Source organism: Callithrix jacchus, chromosome 14 (genome assembly GCF_049354715.1).
Source record: "Callithrix jacchus isolate 240 chromosome 14, calJac240_pri, whole genome shotgun sequence".
NCBI classification, from domain to species: Eukaryota; Metazoa; Chordata; class Mammalia; order Primates; family Cebidae; genus Callithrix; species Callithrix jacchus.
In genome coordinates this window covers 26,174,349-26,196,975 of record NC_133515.1, presented here as the reverse complement: position 1 = coordinate 26,196,975, position 22,627 = coordinate 26,174,349, and the positions used below count along the sequence as shown (strand labels likewise).

At 42.6% G+C, this 22,627-nt stretch overlaps 1 protein-coding gene across 8 annotated transcripts; it reads right to left on the bottom strand.

Annotated features, from left to right (window-relative positions):
• Positions 1-719: 719 nt before the first annotated feature.
• LOC144579243 (uncharacterized) lies at positions 720-12,606 on the bottom strand. Of its 8 annotated transcripts, none has more exons than XR_013526400.1 (5): positions 12,513-12,606; positions 10,075-10,242; positions 2,966-3,081; positions 2,343-2,469; positions 720-849 (listed from the first exon to the last, which is right to left on the bottom strand). XR_013526400.1 is itself a non-coding variant. In XM_078348962.1 (4 exons), the coding sequence occupies exons 1-4, from the start codon at positions 12,563-12,565 to the stop codon at positions 2,429-2,431; spliced, it is 378 nt and encodes a 125-aa protein (XP_078205088.1). In that variant the 5' UTR covers positions 12,566-12,606; the 3' UTR covers positions 2,288-2,428. The 8 variants fall into 8 exon arrangements, 3 of the variants coding, with proteins under 3 accessions (XP_078205089.1, XP_078205088.1, XP_078205090.1); XR_013526399.1 differs by lacking the exon at positions 720-849 and adding an exon at positions 889-1,024; XM_078348962.1 differs by lacking the exon at positions 720-849 and having other exon boundaries at positions 2,288-2,469.
• Positions 12,607-22,627: the final 10,021 nt, after the last annotated feature.

Here is a 22,627-nt window from a genome sequence, read left to right as displayed (position 1 = left end):
CTGGAGTGCAATGGCACGATCTCGGCTCACCGCAACCTCCGCCTCCTGGGTTCAGGCAATTCTCCTGCCTCAGCTTCCCGAGTAGCTGGGATTACAGGCACGTGCCACCATGTCCGGCTAATTTTTTGTATTATTAGTAGAGACGGGGTTTCACCATGTTGACCAGGATGGTCTCAATTTCTTGACCTCGTGATCCACCCGCCTCGGCCTCCCAACGTGCTGGGATTATAGGCTTGAGCCACTGCGCCCGGCCCCAACCTCTTAAAGAATGGGGCCTCATAAACAGTGGGGCCACTTCAGCTGCACCGGATGCTCGCAAAGTTAATATCGAACCCAAAACAGTGTTGCAGAAAGGTGATTTTATTTAGGTAGAGAAAAGAGAAGGAAAGGAGAAGAGAAAGGCTTTCACGAAGAGTGTGGAAGGGGATTCCAAAGGAGAAAATCCTGTAGGGAGCTGCCACCATGTGGCATGGGATTCTAGAAAGCTGGAAAATCCCCTCTTGTTCTTTACTATGCCCGGAGGTGGGTGCATAATAAAGGTGGCCTCTGGGCCACCAATACAAAGACAAATCCAGCCAGGCGAGGTGGCTCACGCCTGTAATCCCAGCACTTTGGGAGGCCAAGGCGGGTGGATCACAAGTTCAAGAGATCGAAATCATCCTGGCCAACATGGTAAAACCCCGCATCTACTAAAAATACAAAAATTAGCTGGGCATGATGGCGCACATCTGTAGTCCCAGCTACTCAGGAGGTTGAGGCAGGAGAATCGCTTGAACCTTGGAGGTGGAGGTTGCAGTGAGCCGAGATTGCGCCACTGCACTCCAGTCTGGCGACAGAGCGAGACTCCATCTAAAAAAAAAGACAAATCCAAACATTTTTCATATAATGTCCATTCATTAGAAATTGCCAAAGAATGCATTTCTCCTGAACAGAGTCCCCAGTATCCAGGTAAAGAGTCATCTGGGAGGGATGCAGGAGGCAGAGTTCCTCACAGCAGACTTTGGGGCGTCATCACTCTAGTTCTCTGTCATAGAGCAAGAATTCAGAGGTGAGACAGTCATTATTAGGATGCATATTAATATGTTCATTATGATTGCAAAAGGAATCAGACTTTTTTTTTTTTTACAGAAAGTAGGTCTGATTTGTTAATTTGTTTGACATTGAAGACCAGCTTTGTCAATAAGACAGTATTTTAATTTTCCTTGAATCCAATGAACTAAATGGAACTTTTGCTCCAAGGTTTTGATGAAAATCAAGTTTAGTTCTTAAGAAACAGCTTAGAAAAAGAAAACAATTTTAACAAGTTAAAAATCTATGGTAAGATACAAGCATTTTGGCCAGGCAAGGTGGCTCACACCTATAATCCCAGCACTTTGGGATGCCGAGGCAGGCGTATCACTAGGTCAGGAGTTTGAGACCAGCCTGGCCAACATGATGAAACCCTGTGTCTATGAAAAATACAAAACATTTTTAGCTAGGTGTGGTGGCATGTGCCTGTAATCCCAGCTACTCAGGAGGCTGAGGCAGGAGAATTGCTTGAACCCAGGAGATGAAGGTTGCAGTGAGCTGAGATCATACACTGCACTCCAGCCTGGGTGACAGAGCAAGACTTAGTCTCAGGAAAAAAAAAAAAAAAAAATATATATATATATATATATATATATATATATATATATATATATGTGTATAAAAGTGTTTTATCAGCCGGGTGTGGTGGCTCATGCCTGTAATCCCAGCACTTTGGGAGGCTGAGGGCAGGTGGATCACGAGGTCAAGAGATCGAGACCATCCTGGTCAACATGGTGAAACCTTGTCTCTACTAAAAAATACAAAAATTAGCTGGGCGTGGTGGTGCGCGCCTGTAGTCCCAGCTACTCAGGAGGCTGAGGCAGGAGCATTGCTTGAACCCAGGAGGCAGAGGTTGCAGTGAACCAGAATCGCGCCACTGTACTCCAGCCTGGCGCCTGGTGACAGAGAGAGACTCTGGCTCCAAAAAAAAAAAAAAAAGTGTTTTATCAAACTATTGTGTGTGCTGGAATTTGTCTTGAAATTAAATTAAAAATATTTCTAATACTCCAACACTTTCCAAGTTAATCAATTTAGGCAATTGTTTTTAGTTGAAAGAAGAATGATGTCACTGATGTCTACTTGGTAGGCCTTGGTAAAACCTAGTTTAGGGCTTCCAGAAACCGAGAACGTGAATAACTCTAAAGATGGTAACAAACCCACGTGCAGCTCAGTGGTTCCCAAGTCTTTGCTTTTAACAAAATTGGAAGAAGTCCTTCTATATTTGTCAACTATCCCTGGTTGAATTGTGTTCCCCAAATTCATTTGAATGTGACCTTATTTGGAGAGAGGGTCCTTCCAGAGGTAATCAAGTTCAAATGAGGCCATTAGGATGGGTCCTAATCCAATACAACGGGTGTCCTTATGGAGAGGAGCAATCAGGACACACACGGAGAACATCATCTGAAAGCAAGGCAGAGATGGGGTGATTTTTCTGCAAGCCAAGGAATGGCAAAGATTGCCAGCGACTGACTAGAAGCTAGGTGAGGGGCATGCAACAAATTTCTTCTCCAGGCCTTAGAAGGAGCACACCCAGATAACACCTTGATCCTGGACTTCTAGCTTCTAGAACTGTAGGCAATAAATTTCTTTTGTTGAAGCCACTTAATTTGTCATACTTTGTTAAAACAGCCTGAGCAAACTAATACAGCAACTAATAGATCATTACAATAAATTTGTGATGATAGATAACATTGCATTTGTTGCCTTTTTCTTTTTATTTGCTTTTTGTTTTTGGAGCCAGGGTCTTGTACTCTTGCCCAGGGTTAAAGTGCAGTGGACTCACCACAGCCTCAACGTCCTGGGTTCAAGCAATCCTTCTACCTCAGTCTCCCAAGTAGCTGGGAATACAGGTGCAACACCATCATACCTAGCTAATTTTTGTAGACATGGGGTTTACCATGTTGCCCAGGCTGGCCTTGCACTCCTGGACTCAAGGGATCCATCCATCCACCTTGGCCTCCCAAAATGCTGGGATTACAGACATGAGTCACTGCACCCAGCTCATGCTTTTGTCTTTTGAAAAAAGAAAAAAAGAAAGAAAGGAAAAAGTTAAAAGATTTAGTGATTCTGCTGTAACAAAACCAACTATTCATTTATGAAGACAAAAATTCTCAGGACTTACATTGTATGACAAACAAAATTAATGCTGAGCTTTGTCTCATTCTAGCAATCAATAAATCCTATTATTTTATGGGTTCATTAATTAGTTGGACCCCAAAATTCATTTGTGAGGGGATCCATTATGTTAAGAGCTGAATTTTCCTCCAAAATTATTTTTTAAAAAACTTTTTTTGGAGATAATTGTAGATTGACATGCAGATACAAGAAAGAGTACAGAGAGATTCCATACCCTTCACCCAGTTTCCCCTAACAAATGTTAATTATTTATTTATTTTTAGAGACAGAGTCTTGTTCTGTTGCCTAGGCTGGAGTGCAGTGGTGTGATCTCAGCTCGCTGCAACCTCCACCTCCCAGGTTCAAGTGAGTCTCCTGCCTCAGTCTTCCAAGTAGCTGGGATTACAGGCACCCGCTACCATGCCTGGCTAATTTTTGTATTTTTAGTAGAGATGGGATTTTGTCATGTTAGCCAGGCTGGTCTCAAACTCCTGATCTCTGGTGATCTGCCTGCTTTGGCCTCCCAAAGTGCTGGGATTACAGGTATGAGCCACCATGCCTGGCCAAAGGTTACTTTTAATATTCATTAATTTTAAAGACTTATAGTTTATTTTATGCTATAAAGGACAGTTGTGCACAATTAATAGTCACAATGATGACATAATCTAAATAAATGTTTAATATTTAGAAACATGGTTATAGGAATTAAAAATTAATCTCATATACTTTTTTGGCAGAGAAGTATGAAATATTGATCAATATAAGGTGCACCTATTATGTTAAACTTTTATGGAGGAAGTAGAATATAATTCATAAATTCATTTATTTTTATTTTTTATTTTTTGAGACAGAGTCTCACTCTGCGACCCAGGCCAGACTGCAGTGGCATATCTCCACTCACTGCAACCTCTGCCTCCTGGGTTCAAGTGACTCTTGTGTCTCAGCCTCCTGAGGAGCTGGGATTACAGGTGTGTACCACCACACCTGGCTAATTTTTGCATTTTAAATTTTTGTATTTTTAATAGAGACAGGGTTTCACCATGTTGGCCAGGTTGGTGAAACTCCTGGCCTGAAGTGAGCTGCCTGCCTTGGCTTCCCAAAGTGCTGGGATTACAGGTGTGAACCACTATGCCTGGTCTAGAATTCATAAGTTTAAGGAGAAAAAGGAGTGATGAAAAATTTCCCAAAGTTAAGAACTTTTTCTTATATTTTAAAAATGAGGCCGGGCATGGTGGCTGAAGCCTGTAATCCCAGCACTTTGGGAGGCCGAGACGGGTGGATCACGAGGTTGAGAAATCGAGACCATCCTGGTCAACATGGTGAAACCCCGTCTCTACTAATAATACAAAAAATTAGCTGGGCATGGTGGCACGTGCCTGTAATCCCAGCTACTCGGGAGGCTGAGGCAGGAGAATTGCCTGAACCCAGGCGGTGGAGGTTGCCGTGAGCGGAGATCGCGCCATTGCACTCCAGCCTGGGTAACAAGAGCGAAACTCCATCTCAAAAAAAATAAATAAATAAATACAAAAATTGACTGATGGTTGAAATAAAACCGATATATTATTTATGTGCTATTAGAAATAATTAAAAAGAATGATGTAAAGATTTTATTTTAGAAATCAACATTCACTTTGGAAATTACATCCTTTATAGTGATGAAAAATGTTTGATGTCAAGTTAAAAGTGAGTAAAGAAGTATGTTCATTTTATAACAGCATTTTTGGCAGTAGCTAAAATATAGAAGCAACCCAAGTGTCTATTACTGCATGAATAGATAAGCAAAATGTGGACTCAGGAACCCCTCTTCTGGGCTCATACCCAAAGGAAATGAAATCTCCCCCTCAATGAGGTATCTGTATTCATATGTTTATTGGAGCATTAGTAATAATAACCAAGATATGGAGACAACCTAGAGAATGGACGAATGGCGAAAGAAATTGTGGCATATATATGCCACAAAGGGATTCAGCCTCTAAAAGGGAGGAGCTCCTACCATTTGCTTTAACATAGATGGATCTGGAGGACATTATGCTAAATGAAATAAGCCAGACATAGAAAGAAAAAACATTGCAGGCCGGGCATAGCGGATCACAACTGTAATCCCAGCACTTTGGGAGGCCGAGGTGGGCGGATCACAAGGTCAGGAGATCAAGACCATCCTGGCTAACACAGTGAAACCCTGTCTCTACTAAAAATACAAAAAGTAGCCAGGCGTGATGGCATGCACCTGTAGTCTCAGCTACTTGGGAGGCTGAGGCAGGATAATCACTTGAACCTGGGAGGTGGAGGTTGTAGTGAGCTGAGATAATGCCATTGTACTCCAGCCTGGGTGACAAGAGGAAGACTTCATCTCAAAAAAAAAGAAAAAAGAAAAAATATTGCATGCTATTGCATTATTGCATGCTCTTACTTATATGTGGAATTTTCTTTTCTTTTTTTTTGAGACAGAGTCTCACTCTGTTGCCCAGAATGGAGTGCAGTCTTGTAATTTTGGCTCATTGCAACCTCTGCCTCTTGGATTCAAGTGATTCTCCTGCCTCAGCTTCTTGAGTAGCTGGGATTACAGGTGCCCACCACCACGCCCAGCTAATTGTTGTATTTTTAGTAGAGACAGGGTTTTGCCATGTTGGCCAAGCTGATCTCGAACTCCTGACCTCAGGTGATCCATCCACCTTGGCCTCCCAAAGTGCTGGGATTAGAGGTGTAAGCTACCATGCCTGGCCTGTGGAATCTTTTAAAGAGGTCAAATATATAGAGAATAAAACAGTGGTTATCAAGATTGGAGTAGGAGAGAGTAAATGAAGAGATGTAGGTCTAAGGATACAAAGTAGCAAACATACAGGATGAACAAATCAAAAGATCTAAAGTACAACATGAAGACTATAGTTAATAATAGTATATTGTTTCAGAATTTTTGCTACAGGAGGAAATAAATGGGTGACTAAGTGAGATGATGGATATGTCAATTTGTTTCACTATAGTATTCATTTTACTAAGTAGGTGTGTCTTATACCATTATGTTGTATATACCTTAAATATACACAATAAGATTTATTTAAACAAACAAAATGTGGTATATACATAGAGTGGAATATTATTCAGCTTTAAAAGAGAAGTTCTGACACAGGACACAATATGGATGGATCTTGAGGATATTATACTAAGTGAAGTAAACCAGTCACAAATAAACAAATACCGTATGATTCTATTATTTGATGTATTTAGAGGAGTCAAAACAATAGAGACAGAAAGTAGAATGGTGGTTGGGACAGGCTGGGGAGAGGGTGGAATGGGAGTTACTGTTTAACGGTTATAGAGTTTCAGTTTTTCTAGATGAAAAGAGTTACAGAGAAGGATGGTGGTGAAGGTTCCACAACAGTATGCGTGTCCTCAATACCACTGAACCACACACTTCAAATGTAAAATTGTTATGTGTATTTTGCCACAATTAATTAGAATTCCTTTTTTTAGAGACAGCGTCTAGCTCTGTCAACCAGGTTGAGTGCAACTCCAACTCCCGAGCCTCCCAACCTCTGGGCTCAAGCAGTCCTCCTGTCTCAGCCTCCCAAAGTGCTGGGACTATAGGCATGAGCCACTGTTCCCTGCTAATTTTTTTTTTTGAGCCTGATTCTTACTCTGTCACCCAGGCTGGAGTGTAGTGGCATGATCTTGGCTCACTGCAACCTCTACCTCCTGGGCTCAAGCACTTTTCCTGCCTCAGTCTCCTGAGTAGCTAGGGTTACAGGCACACGCCATCATGCCTGGCTAATTTTTGTATTTGTAGTAGAGACAGTTTCCTCATGTTGGCCAGGCTTGTCTCAAACTCCTGACCTCAAGTGATCTACTTGCTTCGGCCTTCCAGGATTACAGGTGTGAGCCACCACACTCAGCCCAAAAATTTTTTTTAGTGAGTAAAGGAGTACATAGTCTTTCAGACTCTGGGGTGATACAAGAATAAGGTGTAATGACAACTGCAACTTTTTATTCATTCCTTTGTTGATGTACTTTTGGGCTGCTTCTGGTTTTGCTGCTATAAGCTAATCTACAACAGACATCCTTATATACATTCCCTAGAGTCCAAGTACAAGATTTTCTTTAGGGTGTTTTGCTGGAAAAGGAATAATTTGAGGAGTATGGCAACCTTGTGAGAAATAACTGATTTGAAAGATGTGCCCCATAGCTTTTGGTACATTTTATCCAAAGTAATGGTCCAGTTCACACTCACACCAGCTGTGGAAGAGTTTTCATGTTTCCACAAGCTTTGTTATTCTTGGTTTGGTCAGTCTTTTTAATTCTGCCAGTCTGATAAGGTGTGATGGTATCTCATTGTTTAAACTTGCACCTCCCTTATTAAGGTTGAGACTGAGCATCTGGCCCCATGTTTGCTGGCTATTCAACTTTCCTCTTCTGCTGATCGCCCGTTTGCTCACTGCTCTGTTTCAGTAACTTCCATACACCGAGTACTATCTCTGCCTTCCATAACTCACATCACTTAAAATACAAATTTTGTTGATGCTTACGGAACTGATTTTCTTCCAACCAATTGTGCTGCCTAATTCCAACAACCAAATGAGGCTTCAACTCTTCTTTTTGTTCAGAGGCCATCCTGAGTCCTGTCCTACTCACAGTAAAGGCTCTGGCAAAACACACACACACACACACACACACACACACACACACACACACCACAAAACATCATGGGGAAAAATACACTGCGTCCAAAAAAGGCTCATTTCTTTCTCTTTCTCTTTTCTGCGTAGGTGACAATTTGTAAACTTGAAACAGTTTGCCCAAAATAGAAACTACAAAGCCAGTGGAAATTTTTCTTTTTGGATAAGATGGTTAATTCTTTGGGGTGCTGGCCTGGGGTCCATGAAATAACCTCAACTCAACCATAAAGCTTTTCACTCCCACGTAATGCAAACAGTGACAACCTTGCAGGTGGCAAGCCCCCCATGTGACCTTCCGAGGGGATCTGAGTGGTGGAAGCTGGAGGATGCACTGATGGAAACATTGCAAGAAGAAAGGTGACTGTTTCCACCTACTTACCCTCAGAGCGTGAGGACTGTGCAAAGGCTCTGACTCCTGTAGCAGGTGACCCATTTCTAGGACTTTAGAAGGAGAGGTGTGAACTTGGAGAGAGGAAGGAAGGAAAGACAAGGGCAAGGAAAGTCCAGGGCTTGCTCCTCCTTTCCTCCTTGTCCTTGCCCTGCTGCAACTCCTCTTTCTTTCTCTTTTCCTGGCGACAGTCTGAAGAGGATTTCTTAGTATGGTTTGCACCTTCCCAGTTCAGCAGGAAAAAGAGGAACAAACTGCTCCTTCCACACCTCAGACACTGAGGTCAACTGCCCTTTGGGTGGGGTACATTGGCTCACACCTGTAATCCCAGCACTTTGGGAGGCCGTGCTGGGAGCATCACTTAAGCCCAGGAGTTGGAGAACAGCCTGGGCAACATAATGAAGCCCCATCCTCTGGCTATCACCAAATTCCCTTGGAAAGTCATACAGGGGGGCTTGCTGCCAGCAAGGTCGTCAGTGTGCAAAACATGGGAGTGAAAAGCTTTATGGTAGAGTGTAGTTTATTTCATGGATCCCAGGCCAGGACCCAAAAGGAGAATTAACCATCTTGTGCAAAAAGAAAATTTTCCACTGGTTTTTTTAAAGTTTCTATTTTGGGTAAACCATTTCTTTTTTCTTTTTTTGAGACGGAGTTTTGCTCTTGTTACCCAGGCTGGAGTGCAATGGCGCGATCTCGGCTCAAGGCAACCTCTGCCTCCTGGGTTCAGGCAATTCTCCTGCCTCAGCCTCCTGAGTAGCTGGGATTACAGGCACACGCCACCATGCCCAGCTAATTTTTTGTATTTTTAGTAGAGACGGGGTTTCACCATGTTGACCAGGATGGTCTTGATCTGTTGACCTCGTGATCCACCCGCCTCGGCCTCCCAAAGTGCTGGGATTACAGGCTTGAGCCACCGCGCCCGGCCGGGTAAACCATTTCAAGATAAATCGGAGAGACAGAGGGGGGTGGGAGAGAGAGGGAGGGAGGGAGGGAGAGAGAGAGAGAGAGAGAGAGAGAGAGAGAGAGAGAGAGAGAGAGAGGAAAATGAGCCTTAAGTTGCAGTTTATTTTGCCCAGTTACGTTTTGTTTGTTGTTTTTGCCAGAGCCTTTACTGTGAGTAGGACAGGACTCAGTGTGGCCTCTGAACAAAAAGAAGCATTGAAGCCTCATTTGGTTGTTGAAATTAGGACAGCACAATTGGTTGGAAGGAAATCAGGTTCTCTACAAAAACAAAAACAAACCAACAACAAAAAAAAAAACCCCACCATCACCAACAAAAAAAATCCCAGCTGGCTTGCTGAAGAGGGTCGGGGAGATCACCTGAGCCCGGAGGTCGAGGCTGTAGTGAGCCCTGATTGCACCACTGCACTCCAGTCTGGGCGACAGAGCAAGATCCCAGTCTCTCTCTCTCTCTCTCTCTCTTTTTTTTTTTTTTTTTGAGACGGAGTTTCGCTCTTGTTACCCAGGCTGGAGTGCAATGGCGCGATCTCGGCTCACTGCAACCTCCGCCTCCTGGGTTCAGGCAATTCTCCTGCCTCAGCCTCCTGAGTAGCCGGGATTACAGGCACGCGCCACCATGCCCAGCTAATTTTTTTTGTATCTTTAGTAGAGATGGGGTTTCACCATGTTGACCAGTATGGTCTCGTGATCCACCCGTCTCGGCCTCCCACAGTGCTGGGATACAGGCTTGAGCCACCGCGCCTGGCCGATCCCAGTCTCTTAAAACAAACAGCAAACAAAACCAAAAAACCTCCCTTGGGAATGTTTCTGCACCTGCCCAAAAGCAGAGCCATGCTATCAGATCTCCCCTGTGCCCCATAGTCAGCTTCTTACTTGGGAGTTAGAGAACGGTGCTTCCCCACGCGGCTGTGCAATGGAGAGGAGCTATGTGTGAAGCTAGCGTAGCGATGGGGTTTGCAGGCTTCCTTCTGCTTCATCGCAAGCGGCGGACCCCGCACCAATTCCTGTTCTGCAGGTCCCACCGCAGGGGGGCACGCCAGCCTTGGGGACAGACGAGGGAACACGTGATGTCACGATGGTGGGGGGGATGCTAGGATGCGGTGGGCGCTGTCGCGGACAGGCGCAACAGGAGTCCAGCGGAGCGCCACCCGGAGCAGGCGCGGAGGAGGGCTGGGGAGGGCCACCCGGGCGACGAGAGCTGGTGCGCCTGAATCAGCCAAGAGGAGGCGAAGGAGCAGTGTGGTGGGCGCAGGGGCCGGCGCTGGGGGAAGGGCGCGGGGTTAGTCCAGGCTGTACGCATGCAGGAGCAGGGCCGCTATCTCAGACCAGAAACCACCGCAGTGTTTGGGAACCAAGTACCAAGCGCACCGTTGGAGGCAAGGTCGGCTGACAAGGAGGTGGGGCCGCGTCCCAGCAGTAAGGCCGTGGACCTTGCAGCCCTTCCATCCTCAGCCGCTCATTCTGCGCAAATCTCTGGGCCAGCCTTGGCGGGGCTGTAAAGCGTCCACCAGAGCCCGAATGCCCCCGCCACTCTCCCATGAATTCATCTTTCTGTGCACAGCAAGCCCCAGAGTGGAGACGGCCGACAGGTTTCCCACTGTTATCCCAAGAAACAGCGGCCCCTGAGGAGGTCAGGTCCCTGGCAGAGGGCAGAGCTCAGCACGCCGCCCCGAGGCAGAAACCGGGTCCAAAGAGAGGGGGGTGGAGGGACAGGGAAGGGTCGCCTGAAGGTCTCTGGCGCAGGGAGGACAGATGAGGGATCTAGAATCCGGAGGGGGAAGAGAATTCAGAAAAGATCTTCAGAGGAAGAAAAACGGAGACCTAGGGAGGGTGAGCACTCCAAGTAACTCGGGGTCCCAGACTGAGAGGGGACTAGCAGCAGGGACAATCCCTACCTCGCCCGTCGCCCTCCTCCAGCAAAATCTGACGCCCGGTCGGCCCAACAGGGGGCGGTGCCGCTTTAGTTTTGGCCTGGTCCGGGTTGGGCGGAGGAGGGGGCGACTCCGAATTCGGTCGACACCTGACCTCGAGCCAAAAGCAAGCAGATGCGCGTTCCCGTCCTGCAGCCGGGGGCCCAGGAGCCTCCATCTTCGCCGCAGCCTCTACAGCCTCGCCCTGGCTGGGGCTCCAGCTCCCCGCTTTCTTACCCCCACCGCCAGGAGCTACCTATCTTATTGCAGGCTCACTTAGATTACCACTAGGGTAGGGGGGAGGTGCGGCGGGACTCACAATTTGCAAGAGATCACATGAGCGGCTAATTATGGTATTTCTAGCCCAAGACATTAGCCGCAGATATTGCGGCCCCCTAACCTCCCTGCATCTCTCAATATCTACCAATTAGTGCTGCGCCTCCTGTGCAATGCATCCATGTATAGAAATGGCCAGAATGGGCCAGGCGTGATACGCGGGGGCTCACGCCTGTAATCCCAGCAATTTTGGAGGCCGAGGCGGGCGGATCACCTGAGATCAGTAGTTCGAGACCAGCCTGGCCAAAAGGGCGAAATCCCGTTTCTACTAAAAAACAAAAAAAACAAACAAAACAAAACAAAAAAATTAGCCTGGCATGATGGCGCATGCCTGTAGTCCCAGCTACTCGGGAGGCTGAGGCAGAGGAATCGTTTGAACCCGGGAGGCGGAGGTTGCAGCAGCGGAGATCCCACCACTGCACTCCAATCTGGACTACAGAGCGAGACTCCACCTCAAAATTAAAAAAAAAAAAAAAAAAAAAAAGTCCAGAATGGCAAAGCTTCACTGGTGGACAAGTCCCTAGACTTGAGCATTTCGTTCTCCCAACTCCCCTTCCCTCACTGTGGGAAGGAGACTGTGAGAAGAAAATGCGACGGAACTGGAATGGAGATCCTGAGCGGTCCTGGGTGCCGGGGCCCCGCCCCGGGCTGAGCTGGCCTCTGTCTGCTGATCCCCTGGCCGGGACAGCTAGGCAGAGGCGCCTAGGGGCCGCGGGCGGGGGCCCCCTCACTGGCTCATTCTCATCCGCAGCCCCCACAAGAAGGCCCTGGGCCCGCGGGGAGGAGGAAGTGAGCACCAGGCAGGAAGGAGAGGAGCTTAGGGGCTCGGGGCGTGCCCTGGGGCAGGTAGAGCGTCGGGCCCCTGATGTTGCCCGGGTTGGACACTGAGGTCGCGGTGCAGAGAGAGTCAGGGCCACTGGGCCAGCCGTGCGTGTGCTGGGCTCAGGAGCTACCAGGACGGAGAAAGGCTTAGAGCTCTAAGGTGGGAGAGTACAGGAGCCAAGGTCCCTCTGAGGTTCTTTTGGCTTATTCACCGATTTCATTCCGCTTTTGGTTTTAGTTTACCTGGAAGGTCCTCTCCCGCGCTGGCTCTGGGGGTGCTTGGAACCACAGACCATTGATCGAAGTATGTCCTGCTGTCAGCCACCCCCAAGTCCTTAGGCCGAGCCCGTTTCTCTCCTGGTGATGTGAATCCTCGTTTTTTTTGTTTTTTGGTTGTTGTTGTTTGCCGAAGTCCCAGGCTGATTAGATACAGCAGTGAAAGCTGTGGGTGGGCCATGCATTGAATCTGTGACTTTAACAAGTCCCTAAATTCCTCTCTGCTTCACTTTTGCTGTCTTTTTTAGGTTAAAAGTATTTTGGAGAATAGAAAACGAAACAAAACAAAAATAATGGCCCACAGTGCCAATATGGAATGACAATGACTACTAACATTTTGGTATATTGTTTTGATTTTATCTTATGCTTATGTATTTTTAATTTTTTTCATCACTGTCATCATATTTCCTATTCAGGTCTCCAGCCTGCTTTAAAATTTTTTTATTGTAAAATTCCATAAAAATTATATTTCAGCCAATTTCTTTTATAACACATTCTTCATGAATCTTATCTGATATCTGCATAATATTCCACTCATACTTTGCCCAATTAATTAGACATTTAGGTCGTGTATACTTTTTAAATTATGATGCAGTAATTTCTAAATAGTGTATATTTTCAATTTTTATTTCTTAGTTATAAGAGTTCTTAAAAGGTGATTACAAATTTTTAAGTGGGTAGATTTTTTTCCCTCTTTTTTGGTTATAATTTTATTGCTCTATGGTCTGAGAATGTGGCTGTATTTATGGTTTTTGAAATTTAAGTTTTTGATTGATGGCTGATTTCATAAATAAGTTTAGGCACAGTTTTATATAAATGATTGGGTGCAAAAATCTTTATATTAGATCAAGCTTTGTAAAATGTATTACATATATCTGCTATGTCTTCCTGAAATTTTTATCTACTTGATCTAATTTCTGAAAGAGCTGAAAGTTTTTTGAATATGTTTGAGGATCTACTATTTCCTTTTTATATTTCTAACAGTTTTTGCTTTATGTATTTTAAACTGATGTTATGAAGTATGAAAACCACATAGCTATTAAAGTAATAAACATTTTGGCATATATATCTTTTTGTGCATTTGAATTATTTTCTCGGTTTGAATTTTTAGAAGGAAATAGCTGTTAAATGTAGGTTAACCTTTTAAAGATTTGACAGATGTATACTGTTGGCTCCATCAGAGTTCTTCTTTCACTAACCCCTCGTCAGCACCAGGAATTAAAAAAAAAATACACACACACACAGGCATATAGTAAGTCATTACTTACTGTCATCCATAGGTTCTCGGACACTGCAACTTTAAGCCAAACAACATATAATATTAAACCAATTTTTCAATCAACATTATAACAAAACAACATTGAATGAAAAAATACTTTTCAATGATTACTGGATATTATTTTGCTTAAAGTCACAGTTTCCAAGAACCTATACATGATGTTAAGTGAGGACTTAGTATGTGTGGAGTGTGTGTGTGTGTATGTGTGTGTGTGTGAGTGTGCATGCATCAATGTTATTTATTTTATTTATTTTTTTGAGAAAGAGTCTTGCTCTGTTGCCAGCACCAGGTGCCAGGCTGGGGTGCAGTGGCACGATCTTGGCTCACTGCAACCTCCGCCTCCTGGGTTCAAGCAATTCTCCTGCCTCAGCCTCCCGAGTAGCTGGGACTACAGGCACACGCCACCATGCCCAGCTAATTTTTGTATTTTAGTTGAGACGGGGTTTCACTATGTTGGCGAGGATGGTCTTGATCTCTTGACCTTGTGATCCACCTGCCTTGGCTTCCCAAAGTGTTGGAATTACAGGCCTGAGCCACCATGCATGGCTGCAACAGTGTTATTTTGAGAGAAGCAAGAAGTGAGATAATTTCCTTTGATATTTATTGTGGTTGACGGTTTTTCCGTAGATCTATAATCACTTGAATTTTCTTTTTTGTGTGTGGATTGTTCTTGTCCTTTTGTGCTTCTGTTCTCTAACTTTTAACTCAAGGATGTTAATGTCTTTCAGCTCTTACAGTGTAGGAATTACATTGCTATTTCTTCTACCACTAAACACCTTATTGAAAAAGAAAAACTCTGGCACAGCAGACTGGGTGCCTCAAATTCACCGTGACTGACTCCCTCCCCTGCTCCCCCTGGACCTTAGCGGAAATTTCAGTGTAGCAAACAAAGCAGATAGAATTCCTATGGGACCTAAAGCTTATACAATTTGGGAGCCTTCTTTAACCTTTTTTTTTTTTTTTTTTTTTTTTTGAGGGGTGAGATTTTAGCATATTTTGGCTGAAATGCGGGAAAAAATATGCCCAGTGAGATTACATGATTTTCCTGGGAATAACAGATTCACATTTCAATTTTCCTCAGAGAAAGGGAATGGGATAGAGAGGACAGGAAGACGGTATGGAGAGCTAGGACCCTTTGCCTCTTTCAGGACGAAGAAAGAAAAGGAATGGCCCATCTTGCCATACACCAGTGGCCCCATCCATTGATCATATTCCTTCAGTATCCTTTTATTGTCTGTGAGATCCATAGTGATGACGATCTCTTTGTTCCTGACATTAGTAATGTTTGTCTTCTTTCTTCTTGGTTAGGTTCACTAGAGGTTTATTGATCTTTTCAAAGAAAATTTCAAAGAAATTTTATTGATCTTTTCAAAGAAACAGTGTTTCTTTTATTTTCTCTATTGTTTCCTGTCTTCAATTTCATTGATTTCTCTAATTTTTATTCATCTGTATTGCTCTTCCTTCTCTTGTTTCCTAAAGTGGAATTTTAGATGATATATTTTAGATCTTCTCTTTTTAAAATATATGTATTTAATGCTATACGTTTCCCACTAAGTACTGCATTGCTGCATCCCATGAATTTAGAGAAGTTGCATTTCATTTAGTTCAACGTTTTAAAATTTCTTTGAGATGTCTTCTTTGATCCATGTGTTATTTAAAGTATGTTGTTTAATCTCCAAATATTTGGAGACTTTTCAGCTCTCTTTTGGTTATTAATTTCTAGTGTAATTCTATTGTGGTCTGAGAGGGTAATTTATATGATTTCTGTTCATTTCACTTTGTTAAAGTGTGTTTTATGGAACAGAATGCATCTCTTTTGATAAATGCTCCATGTGAACTTGGAAGAATATATATTTAGTTGTTGGATAGAGTATTCTATAAATGTCAGTTAGATCAAACTGGTTGATAGTGCCGTTGACGTCAATTAAATCATTACTGACTTTCTACCTGCTATATTTATCAGTTATTGAGAGAGACGTATTGAAATATCCAACTATAATAGTGACTTTGTATATTTTTCCTTGCATATCTATCAATTTTTGTCTCAGGTATTTCGATGCTTTGTTGACAGATGTATGCATGTTGAAGATTGTTTTGTCTTCTTGGTGAATTGACCCCTTTAACATTACGTAATGTCCTTCTTTATCCCTGATGATTTTCCTTACTATAAAGTCTGCTTTGTCAGAAATTAGCTAATTCAGCTTCCTTTTGATAGTGTCAACATGATATATCTTTCTCTATTCCTTTACAACCCATCTGAGTCTTATATCTAGGGTGGGTTTCTTGTAGATGGCATATGGGCAGGTCTTGCTTTTTTATTACTCTTACAGTCTCAGTCTTTTACTTGGTGGATTTAGACCATTTGCATTGAAGTGATTATTGATATAGTTGGATTAATATTTACTATGTTTGTAACTGTTTTCTATTTGTTACACTTGTTTCTTGTCTCTCTTTCTTCCCTGGCCCAACCATTTTAATGACTATTTATTGATGTTTTCCCAGTGATTGCCTGAGCTCTCAACCAACATCATGTCTAGCTCTATATGCTATGTGCAGCAAAGCATACTTCCTCATACCTGTGCATAGTAAGGCAGCTACGAAGGTGTGCATGCAGCACTGCCTTTAGAGTGAGAAAACCTACTATTCATCATGGGAAATAGGAATTTAAATTATGGTTCACTGACCTACAGGAATACCAGGCAGCAGTCAAACATAAGCCAGTACATCTATATGTCCTGGAATATAGCAGATTCTGACATATATTGTTAAGTAACAGAAATCGGTTGCAGACCAATATATATATCATAATTATTTTAGGTAAAAATTGTGTGTGGGTGTGTGTGGGTGTGTGCGGGTGTATGTGTGAATGTGTGTCTAAATGCACAGAAAAATCTCTAGGTTTATACAACTGTGTGTTGATGGCAGGTTTGGGAAAGCAAAGAAATATTAATTACATTTTTCTGACAAAATTTATATTCATGTATTCATAAACTTAAAAAAAAATAACTTGCTCAAGACCAGACTGGCCAACATGGTGAAACCCCATCTTTACAAAAATTAGCCAGGCATGATGGCAGGTGCTTGTAGTCCCAGCTACTGGGAAGGCTGAGGTGGCAGAATCACTGGAACCCAGGGAGGTGGAGGTTGTAGTGAGCTGAGATTGTGCCACTGCACTCCAGCCTGGGTGACAGAGCCAGACTCGATCTCAAAAAATAAATAAATAAATAAAAACTTAAAAAAATGAAAGGGCTGGGCATGGTGGTTCATGCCTGTAATCCCAACATTTTAGGAGGTTGAGGCAGGCAGGTTTGCTTGAGCAGAGTTCAAGACAAGCCTAGGCAACACAGGGAGACCCCATCTCTTCAATAAATACAAATATTTGACAGGTGTAGTGGTGCATACCTGTGGTCTCAGCTACCCAGAAAGCTGAGGGTAGAAGAATCACCTGAGCCTGGGAGGTCGAGGCTAGAGTGAGCTGTGATTGTGCCACTGCACTCCAGCCTGGTTGACAGAGTGAGAACTTGCTTCAAAAATAAAAATAGGCCAGGCATGGGTGGCTTGCACCTGTAATTCCGGCACTTTGGGAGGCTGAGGCAGGTGATCACCTGAGGTCAAGAGTTTGAGACCAGCCTGGCCAACATGGTGAAACCCCATCTGTACTAAAAATGCAAAACTTCACCATGCATGGTGGCATGTGCCCGTAGTCACAGCAGGCAGAGGCAGAAGGATCGCTTGAACCCAGGAGGTGGAGGTTGTAGTGAGCTGAGATCGAATCCCGGCATCCAGCCTGAGTGACAGAGCAAGACTCTGTCTCAAAGATAAATAAATAAATAAATAAATAATTTTTTTTTTAAATTAAAGAAGCTTAAAAATGCTTTCTGTCACTAAGAGAGAACATCTGCTTGACATAAGTAATCCTCTCTAACCTCAGCATTTGGCAGCTCTTTTGAAATGGATGGTCCATACTCACAGTGATCTGATGCTAGAGATTCAGGGCAGGGAGTAAAGATGTTCCCCAGTACTTGCCAAGCTCAGTGGTACCCTTTCCCAGTCTCTAGGATTTGGGGCAAATTTACTCAAGATGGACACATTTGGTTCCACAAGGTGGACACCTTGGGGTTCACAGGATGAGGGCACAGTTCACCAGGGCAGAACTTGAGCACCTTATGACTTGGGGATTGATGGTGGCAGAGAAGTCTCTGCTGGGTGTGTGGGCAGATCCCCTTGGAGGAGGGAGGAATCTGGTATAAGTGGTAAAGATCCACTCATCTGGACCTGTGGCTTCTTGCCCGTGATTTTCATGATCCATGGGGCTAAGCATCTTCTGTAACCTTGTAGTATTGCTGTAGTTTCCATGCAGGCAGTGGGGGGACAAGGATTCCTGAAATACCTTCCCCTTGAGGCCTTGCAAAAAGAAAAACAAGAGAGTCTCAATACATGCACCAAGTCAAGGTGTTGATCACTTATTAAGGAATGACTGATTTTTTTCTGTGACTCAGTTGACGAGTCAGATGTTGTGTCAAATTAAACACAGAAAGACCCAGGCGTATAGCACTCAATGGGCCTAGGATTACAATAGGATCCAACCTCATTTGATTCAGGATCTCAAAGCCAGAAAACTCTGTTTCTGTTTCATCTGATTTCTCCTCAGAAAGAGGAAACCACACATAGACAATGACATATTCAGTTATGCTCCAAAGTTAATCTCATTTGGGAATTTGGGTGAGCGTTTTATCCTTCCCTCTTGGGCATCACTCTCAATTTTATTGCCATGGTTAATCAACGTGAATTTCAATAGTGTCTGACCTGCAAATTAGTTTTCTGACATTTTCAATCAAAGACGAACAGGTCTACAGCTGCAGGAGACTTTAGAGACATCCCCATGCTTTACAAATTTCTCTCAGCAGAGTTGTAAGGTAGGGTGGCTATTGTCATCACAGGTTGGAAGACAAGACAGTCACAAATGTCAGAGAGTTTATTCTGATGGAAACTTCTCCTCAGGGGTACATTATAATGGACGTGAAGATGTCAGTTTTCTTCAGTTAATCTACAGATCCAGTGTATTCAAAATGCCAACCAGATTTTCCTGACAAGCCGATTATTAAATTCATATGGAAGTATAAAGGACCAAAAATAGCTGAATAATTTTGCTGAAGGGTAAGGGGGGGACCCATTATTCCAAATGTCATTATTTATAAACTCTAGTAATTTAACCACTAATAGAACAATGAAATTGAGTAGAAATTTTTAATCGTGCTATCTTTAACTTATTACTTTGTGAGAGTCTGATATGTTATGGATATCATAACATATGTTATGGGCCTAGAAAAGACAGATGTGGAAATGCTGGAGGTGGCTGGACACACCAGTCCATCATGGGTGCTGTGACATTGGCTCCCCATGTGGAAAAAATATAAAACTTGAACTCTTATCTCAAACCATTCACAAACATATATTCGAGATAGAATAAAGATGAAAAGCAAAATTTTAAAACTTTTTTAAAAAATGTGTTTTTAAGACAGAGACATAAGGACAAAATTTCTTGATCAAAATATAAAACACAAGCCATAACAGTGTGATAATACGTTACCATTCAAACATTTGTTTAAAGTATGCAGGACAAAAACCAGGGCGAAGCTGAAGGACAAGTCTCAAATTAGTAGAAGATATTTGCATAAAAGCAACAGAAGATCATTATCCATAACATATCAGACTCTCACAAAGTAATAAGTTAAAGATAGCACGATTAAAAATAAGCAAAGTATGTGACTAGGCCACTATCCAAATAAAAAGATTCCAAACCTTACTTGAATCAGTGAGATGCAAATGAAAATAACCAATATCATTTTATACTCAAATTAGTAAAACGAACTAGACCAATAATATCAAGCATGAGTGAGGATTTGGCCAAAGAACTTTTACGCAATGCTGATGGAAATGTAAATTGTTACAACTACTGTGGAGATAAATTGGGATACCCAATAAAAATATCTATTAAAAATGAAGATGCTCTGGCCCCAGAACCTCCACTTTCAGCTTCATTGCTCAGAGAAGCTTTGATGTATAAGACTGTTCACAGAAGCACAAACAACAGAAATTGGAAAATTGTAATAATAATTACAAATAAATATCTGATAATAGGGGAATAAATAAATGATAATAAGTTAATAAAATATGACACAATAAATGAACCAGATCCACAGGCATCAACACAGGTACATCAAAACACAGGTACAACAAAAATATATAGAAGGAAATAAGCAAATTTTAAAAGTTCATTCACAATCTGACATTATTTATTTAAAAAGCACATGCAAGCAATGCCATATGTTATTCGTTATTATGTCATTGTTTATAGATACATACTCATATAATAAGAAGATTACAAGTATTTAAAAATCCTGAAGGCAGAACCCACAAATTTCAAGATAGAGTGTGCAGTATGGAGGATGGAACGGGGTGAAGCAAGAGTCTCAATGCTAACATTTTATTGCTTTAAATAAAAGACCGAAGCAAATTTGGCAAAAGTTAAATTTATTTATCATATTTGGCATAATTCATAATTCATGGGAGGAGGTAATCACATCTTAAAAATATGTATGCACTGGCCGATGCAGTGGCTCATGCCTGTAATTCCAGCACTTTGGGAGGCCAAGACGGGTAGATCATCTGAAGTCAGGCGTTCGAGACCAGCCTGACCAACATAGTGAAACCCTGTCTCTACTAAAAATACAAAAATTAGCTGGGCATGGGGGTGGGCACCTGTGGTTCTAGATACTCAGAAGGCTGAGGCAGGAGAATTGCCTGAACATGGGAAATGAAGGTGGCTGTGAGCTGAGACCACACTGCTGCACTTCAGCCTGGGTGATAGACTGAGACTGTCTCAAAATGAATAAACAAATAAATAAAAATAAAAATATATATATATTCATAATTAATAGAATAATGGTATGTAATGAGTACTTGCTGTGTTCCAGGCACTGTTTAAAGTATAGGCATACCTCATTTTACTGAACTGTATTTTTTATTGTGCTGCATGAATGTTGCATTTTTATCAAATTCAAAGTTTGTGGCAACCTTGCATGGAGCAAATCTATCCATGCCATTTTTCAACAGCATATGTTGACTTTGTGCCTGTGTCACCTTTTAATAATTCTTGCAATACTTCAGACATTTTTATCATTACTGTATCTGTTCTGGTGACTGTGATTAGTTATTTTTGATGTTACTATTTTAATTGTGTAGGGGCACCAGGAACCATGCCTATGTAAGACAGTGAACTTGATCCACAAATGTTGGGTGTGTTCTGAATGCTTCACAACCAGCCATTCTGTGTCTCCTTCTCCTTAGGCCCCCTATCCCCTAAGCCACGACAATATTAAAATTAGGCCAATCAACAACCCTACAATGGCCTCTAAGCCTTAAGGAAAAGGAAGAATTGCACATCTCTCACTTTAAATCAAAAGCTAGAAATGATTGAGTTTAGTGAAGAGGGGATGTTGAAAGTGGAGACAGGCTGAAAGTTAGGCCTTTTGTGTCAAATAGTTAGCCAAGCTGAGAATATAGAGGAAAAGTTCTTGAAGGAAATTTAAGGTACTAATCTAGTGAACACACGAATGACAAGAAAACAAAATAGTCTTATTGCTGTTATGGAGAGAGTTTTGGTGGTCTGGATAGATCAGAACAGCCATAAAATTCTCTTAAGTGAAAGCCTAATCCAGAGCAAAGTCCCAACTCTCTTAAATTTTATGAAAGCTGAAGAGGTGAGGAAGCTGCAGAAGAAAAGTTTGAAGTTAGCAGAGGTTGGCTGGTCAAGTGGTTTAAGGGAAGATGCCATCTCCTTTACATCAAAATGCAGTGTGAAGAAGCAGATGTTAATACAGAAGCTAACAGAAGCGGCAGTGCAGCAAGTTACCCAAAAGATCTTTCTAAGATCGTTGACAAAGGCGGCTACACTAAACAAGGGATTTTCAATGCAGACAAAACAGGTTTATATTGGAAGATGCTACTAGGTCTTTCACAGCTAGAAAGAAGTCAATGCCTGGCTTCAAAGGACAGCCTGCCTCTCTTGTTAGGAGCTAATGCATCTGGTGACTAAGTTGAAGCCAATGTTCATTACCATGCTAAAAATCCTAGGGCCCTTAAGAATTATGCTAAATCTACTCTGCTTAAACTCTTTAAATGAAACAGCAAAGCCTGGATGACAGTACATCTGTTTAGAGCACAGTTTACTGAATATTGAAAGCCCACTATTGAGACTCAGGAAAAAAGATTCCTTTCAAAATATTACTGCTAACTGAAAATGTACGTGGTCACCAGAGAGATCTGATGGAGATATACAGGGAGATTACTGTTGTTTACATGTCTGGTAAAACAACATTGATTTTACAGTCCATGGACCAAGGAGTCATTTTGACTTTCAAGTCTTATTATTTAAGAAATACATTTTGTAAGGCTGGAGTTGCCATAGACGATGATTCCTCTGATAGATCTGGGCAAAACCTTCTGGAAAGGATTCACCATTCTAGACGCAACAAAGAGCACTTGTGATTCATGGGAGGAGGTAAAAATACCAACATTAAGAAGAGTTTGGAAGAAGGTGATTCCAATTCTCGTGGATGAGATGGAGGTGTTCAAGACTTCAGAGGAGGAAGTAACTGCAGGTATGATGGAAATAGCAAGAAAGCTAGAATTAGAAGCGGAGCCTGAAGTCGTGACTGAATTGCTGCAGTCTCATGATCACTTGAACACATCTCTTCTTTTGAATGAGCAAAGAAAGAGGTTTCTTGAAATGGAATCTACT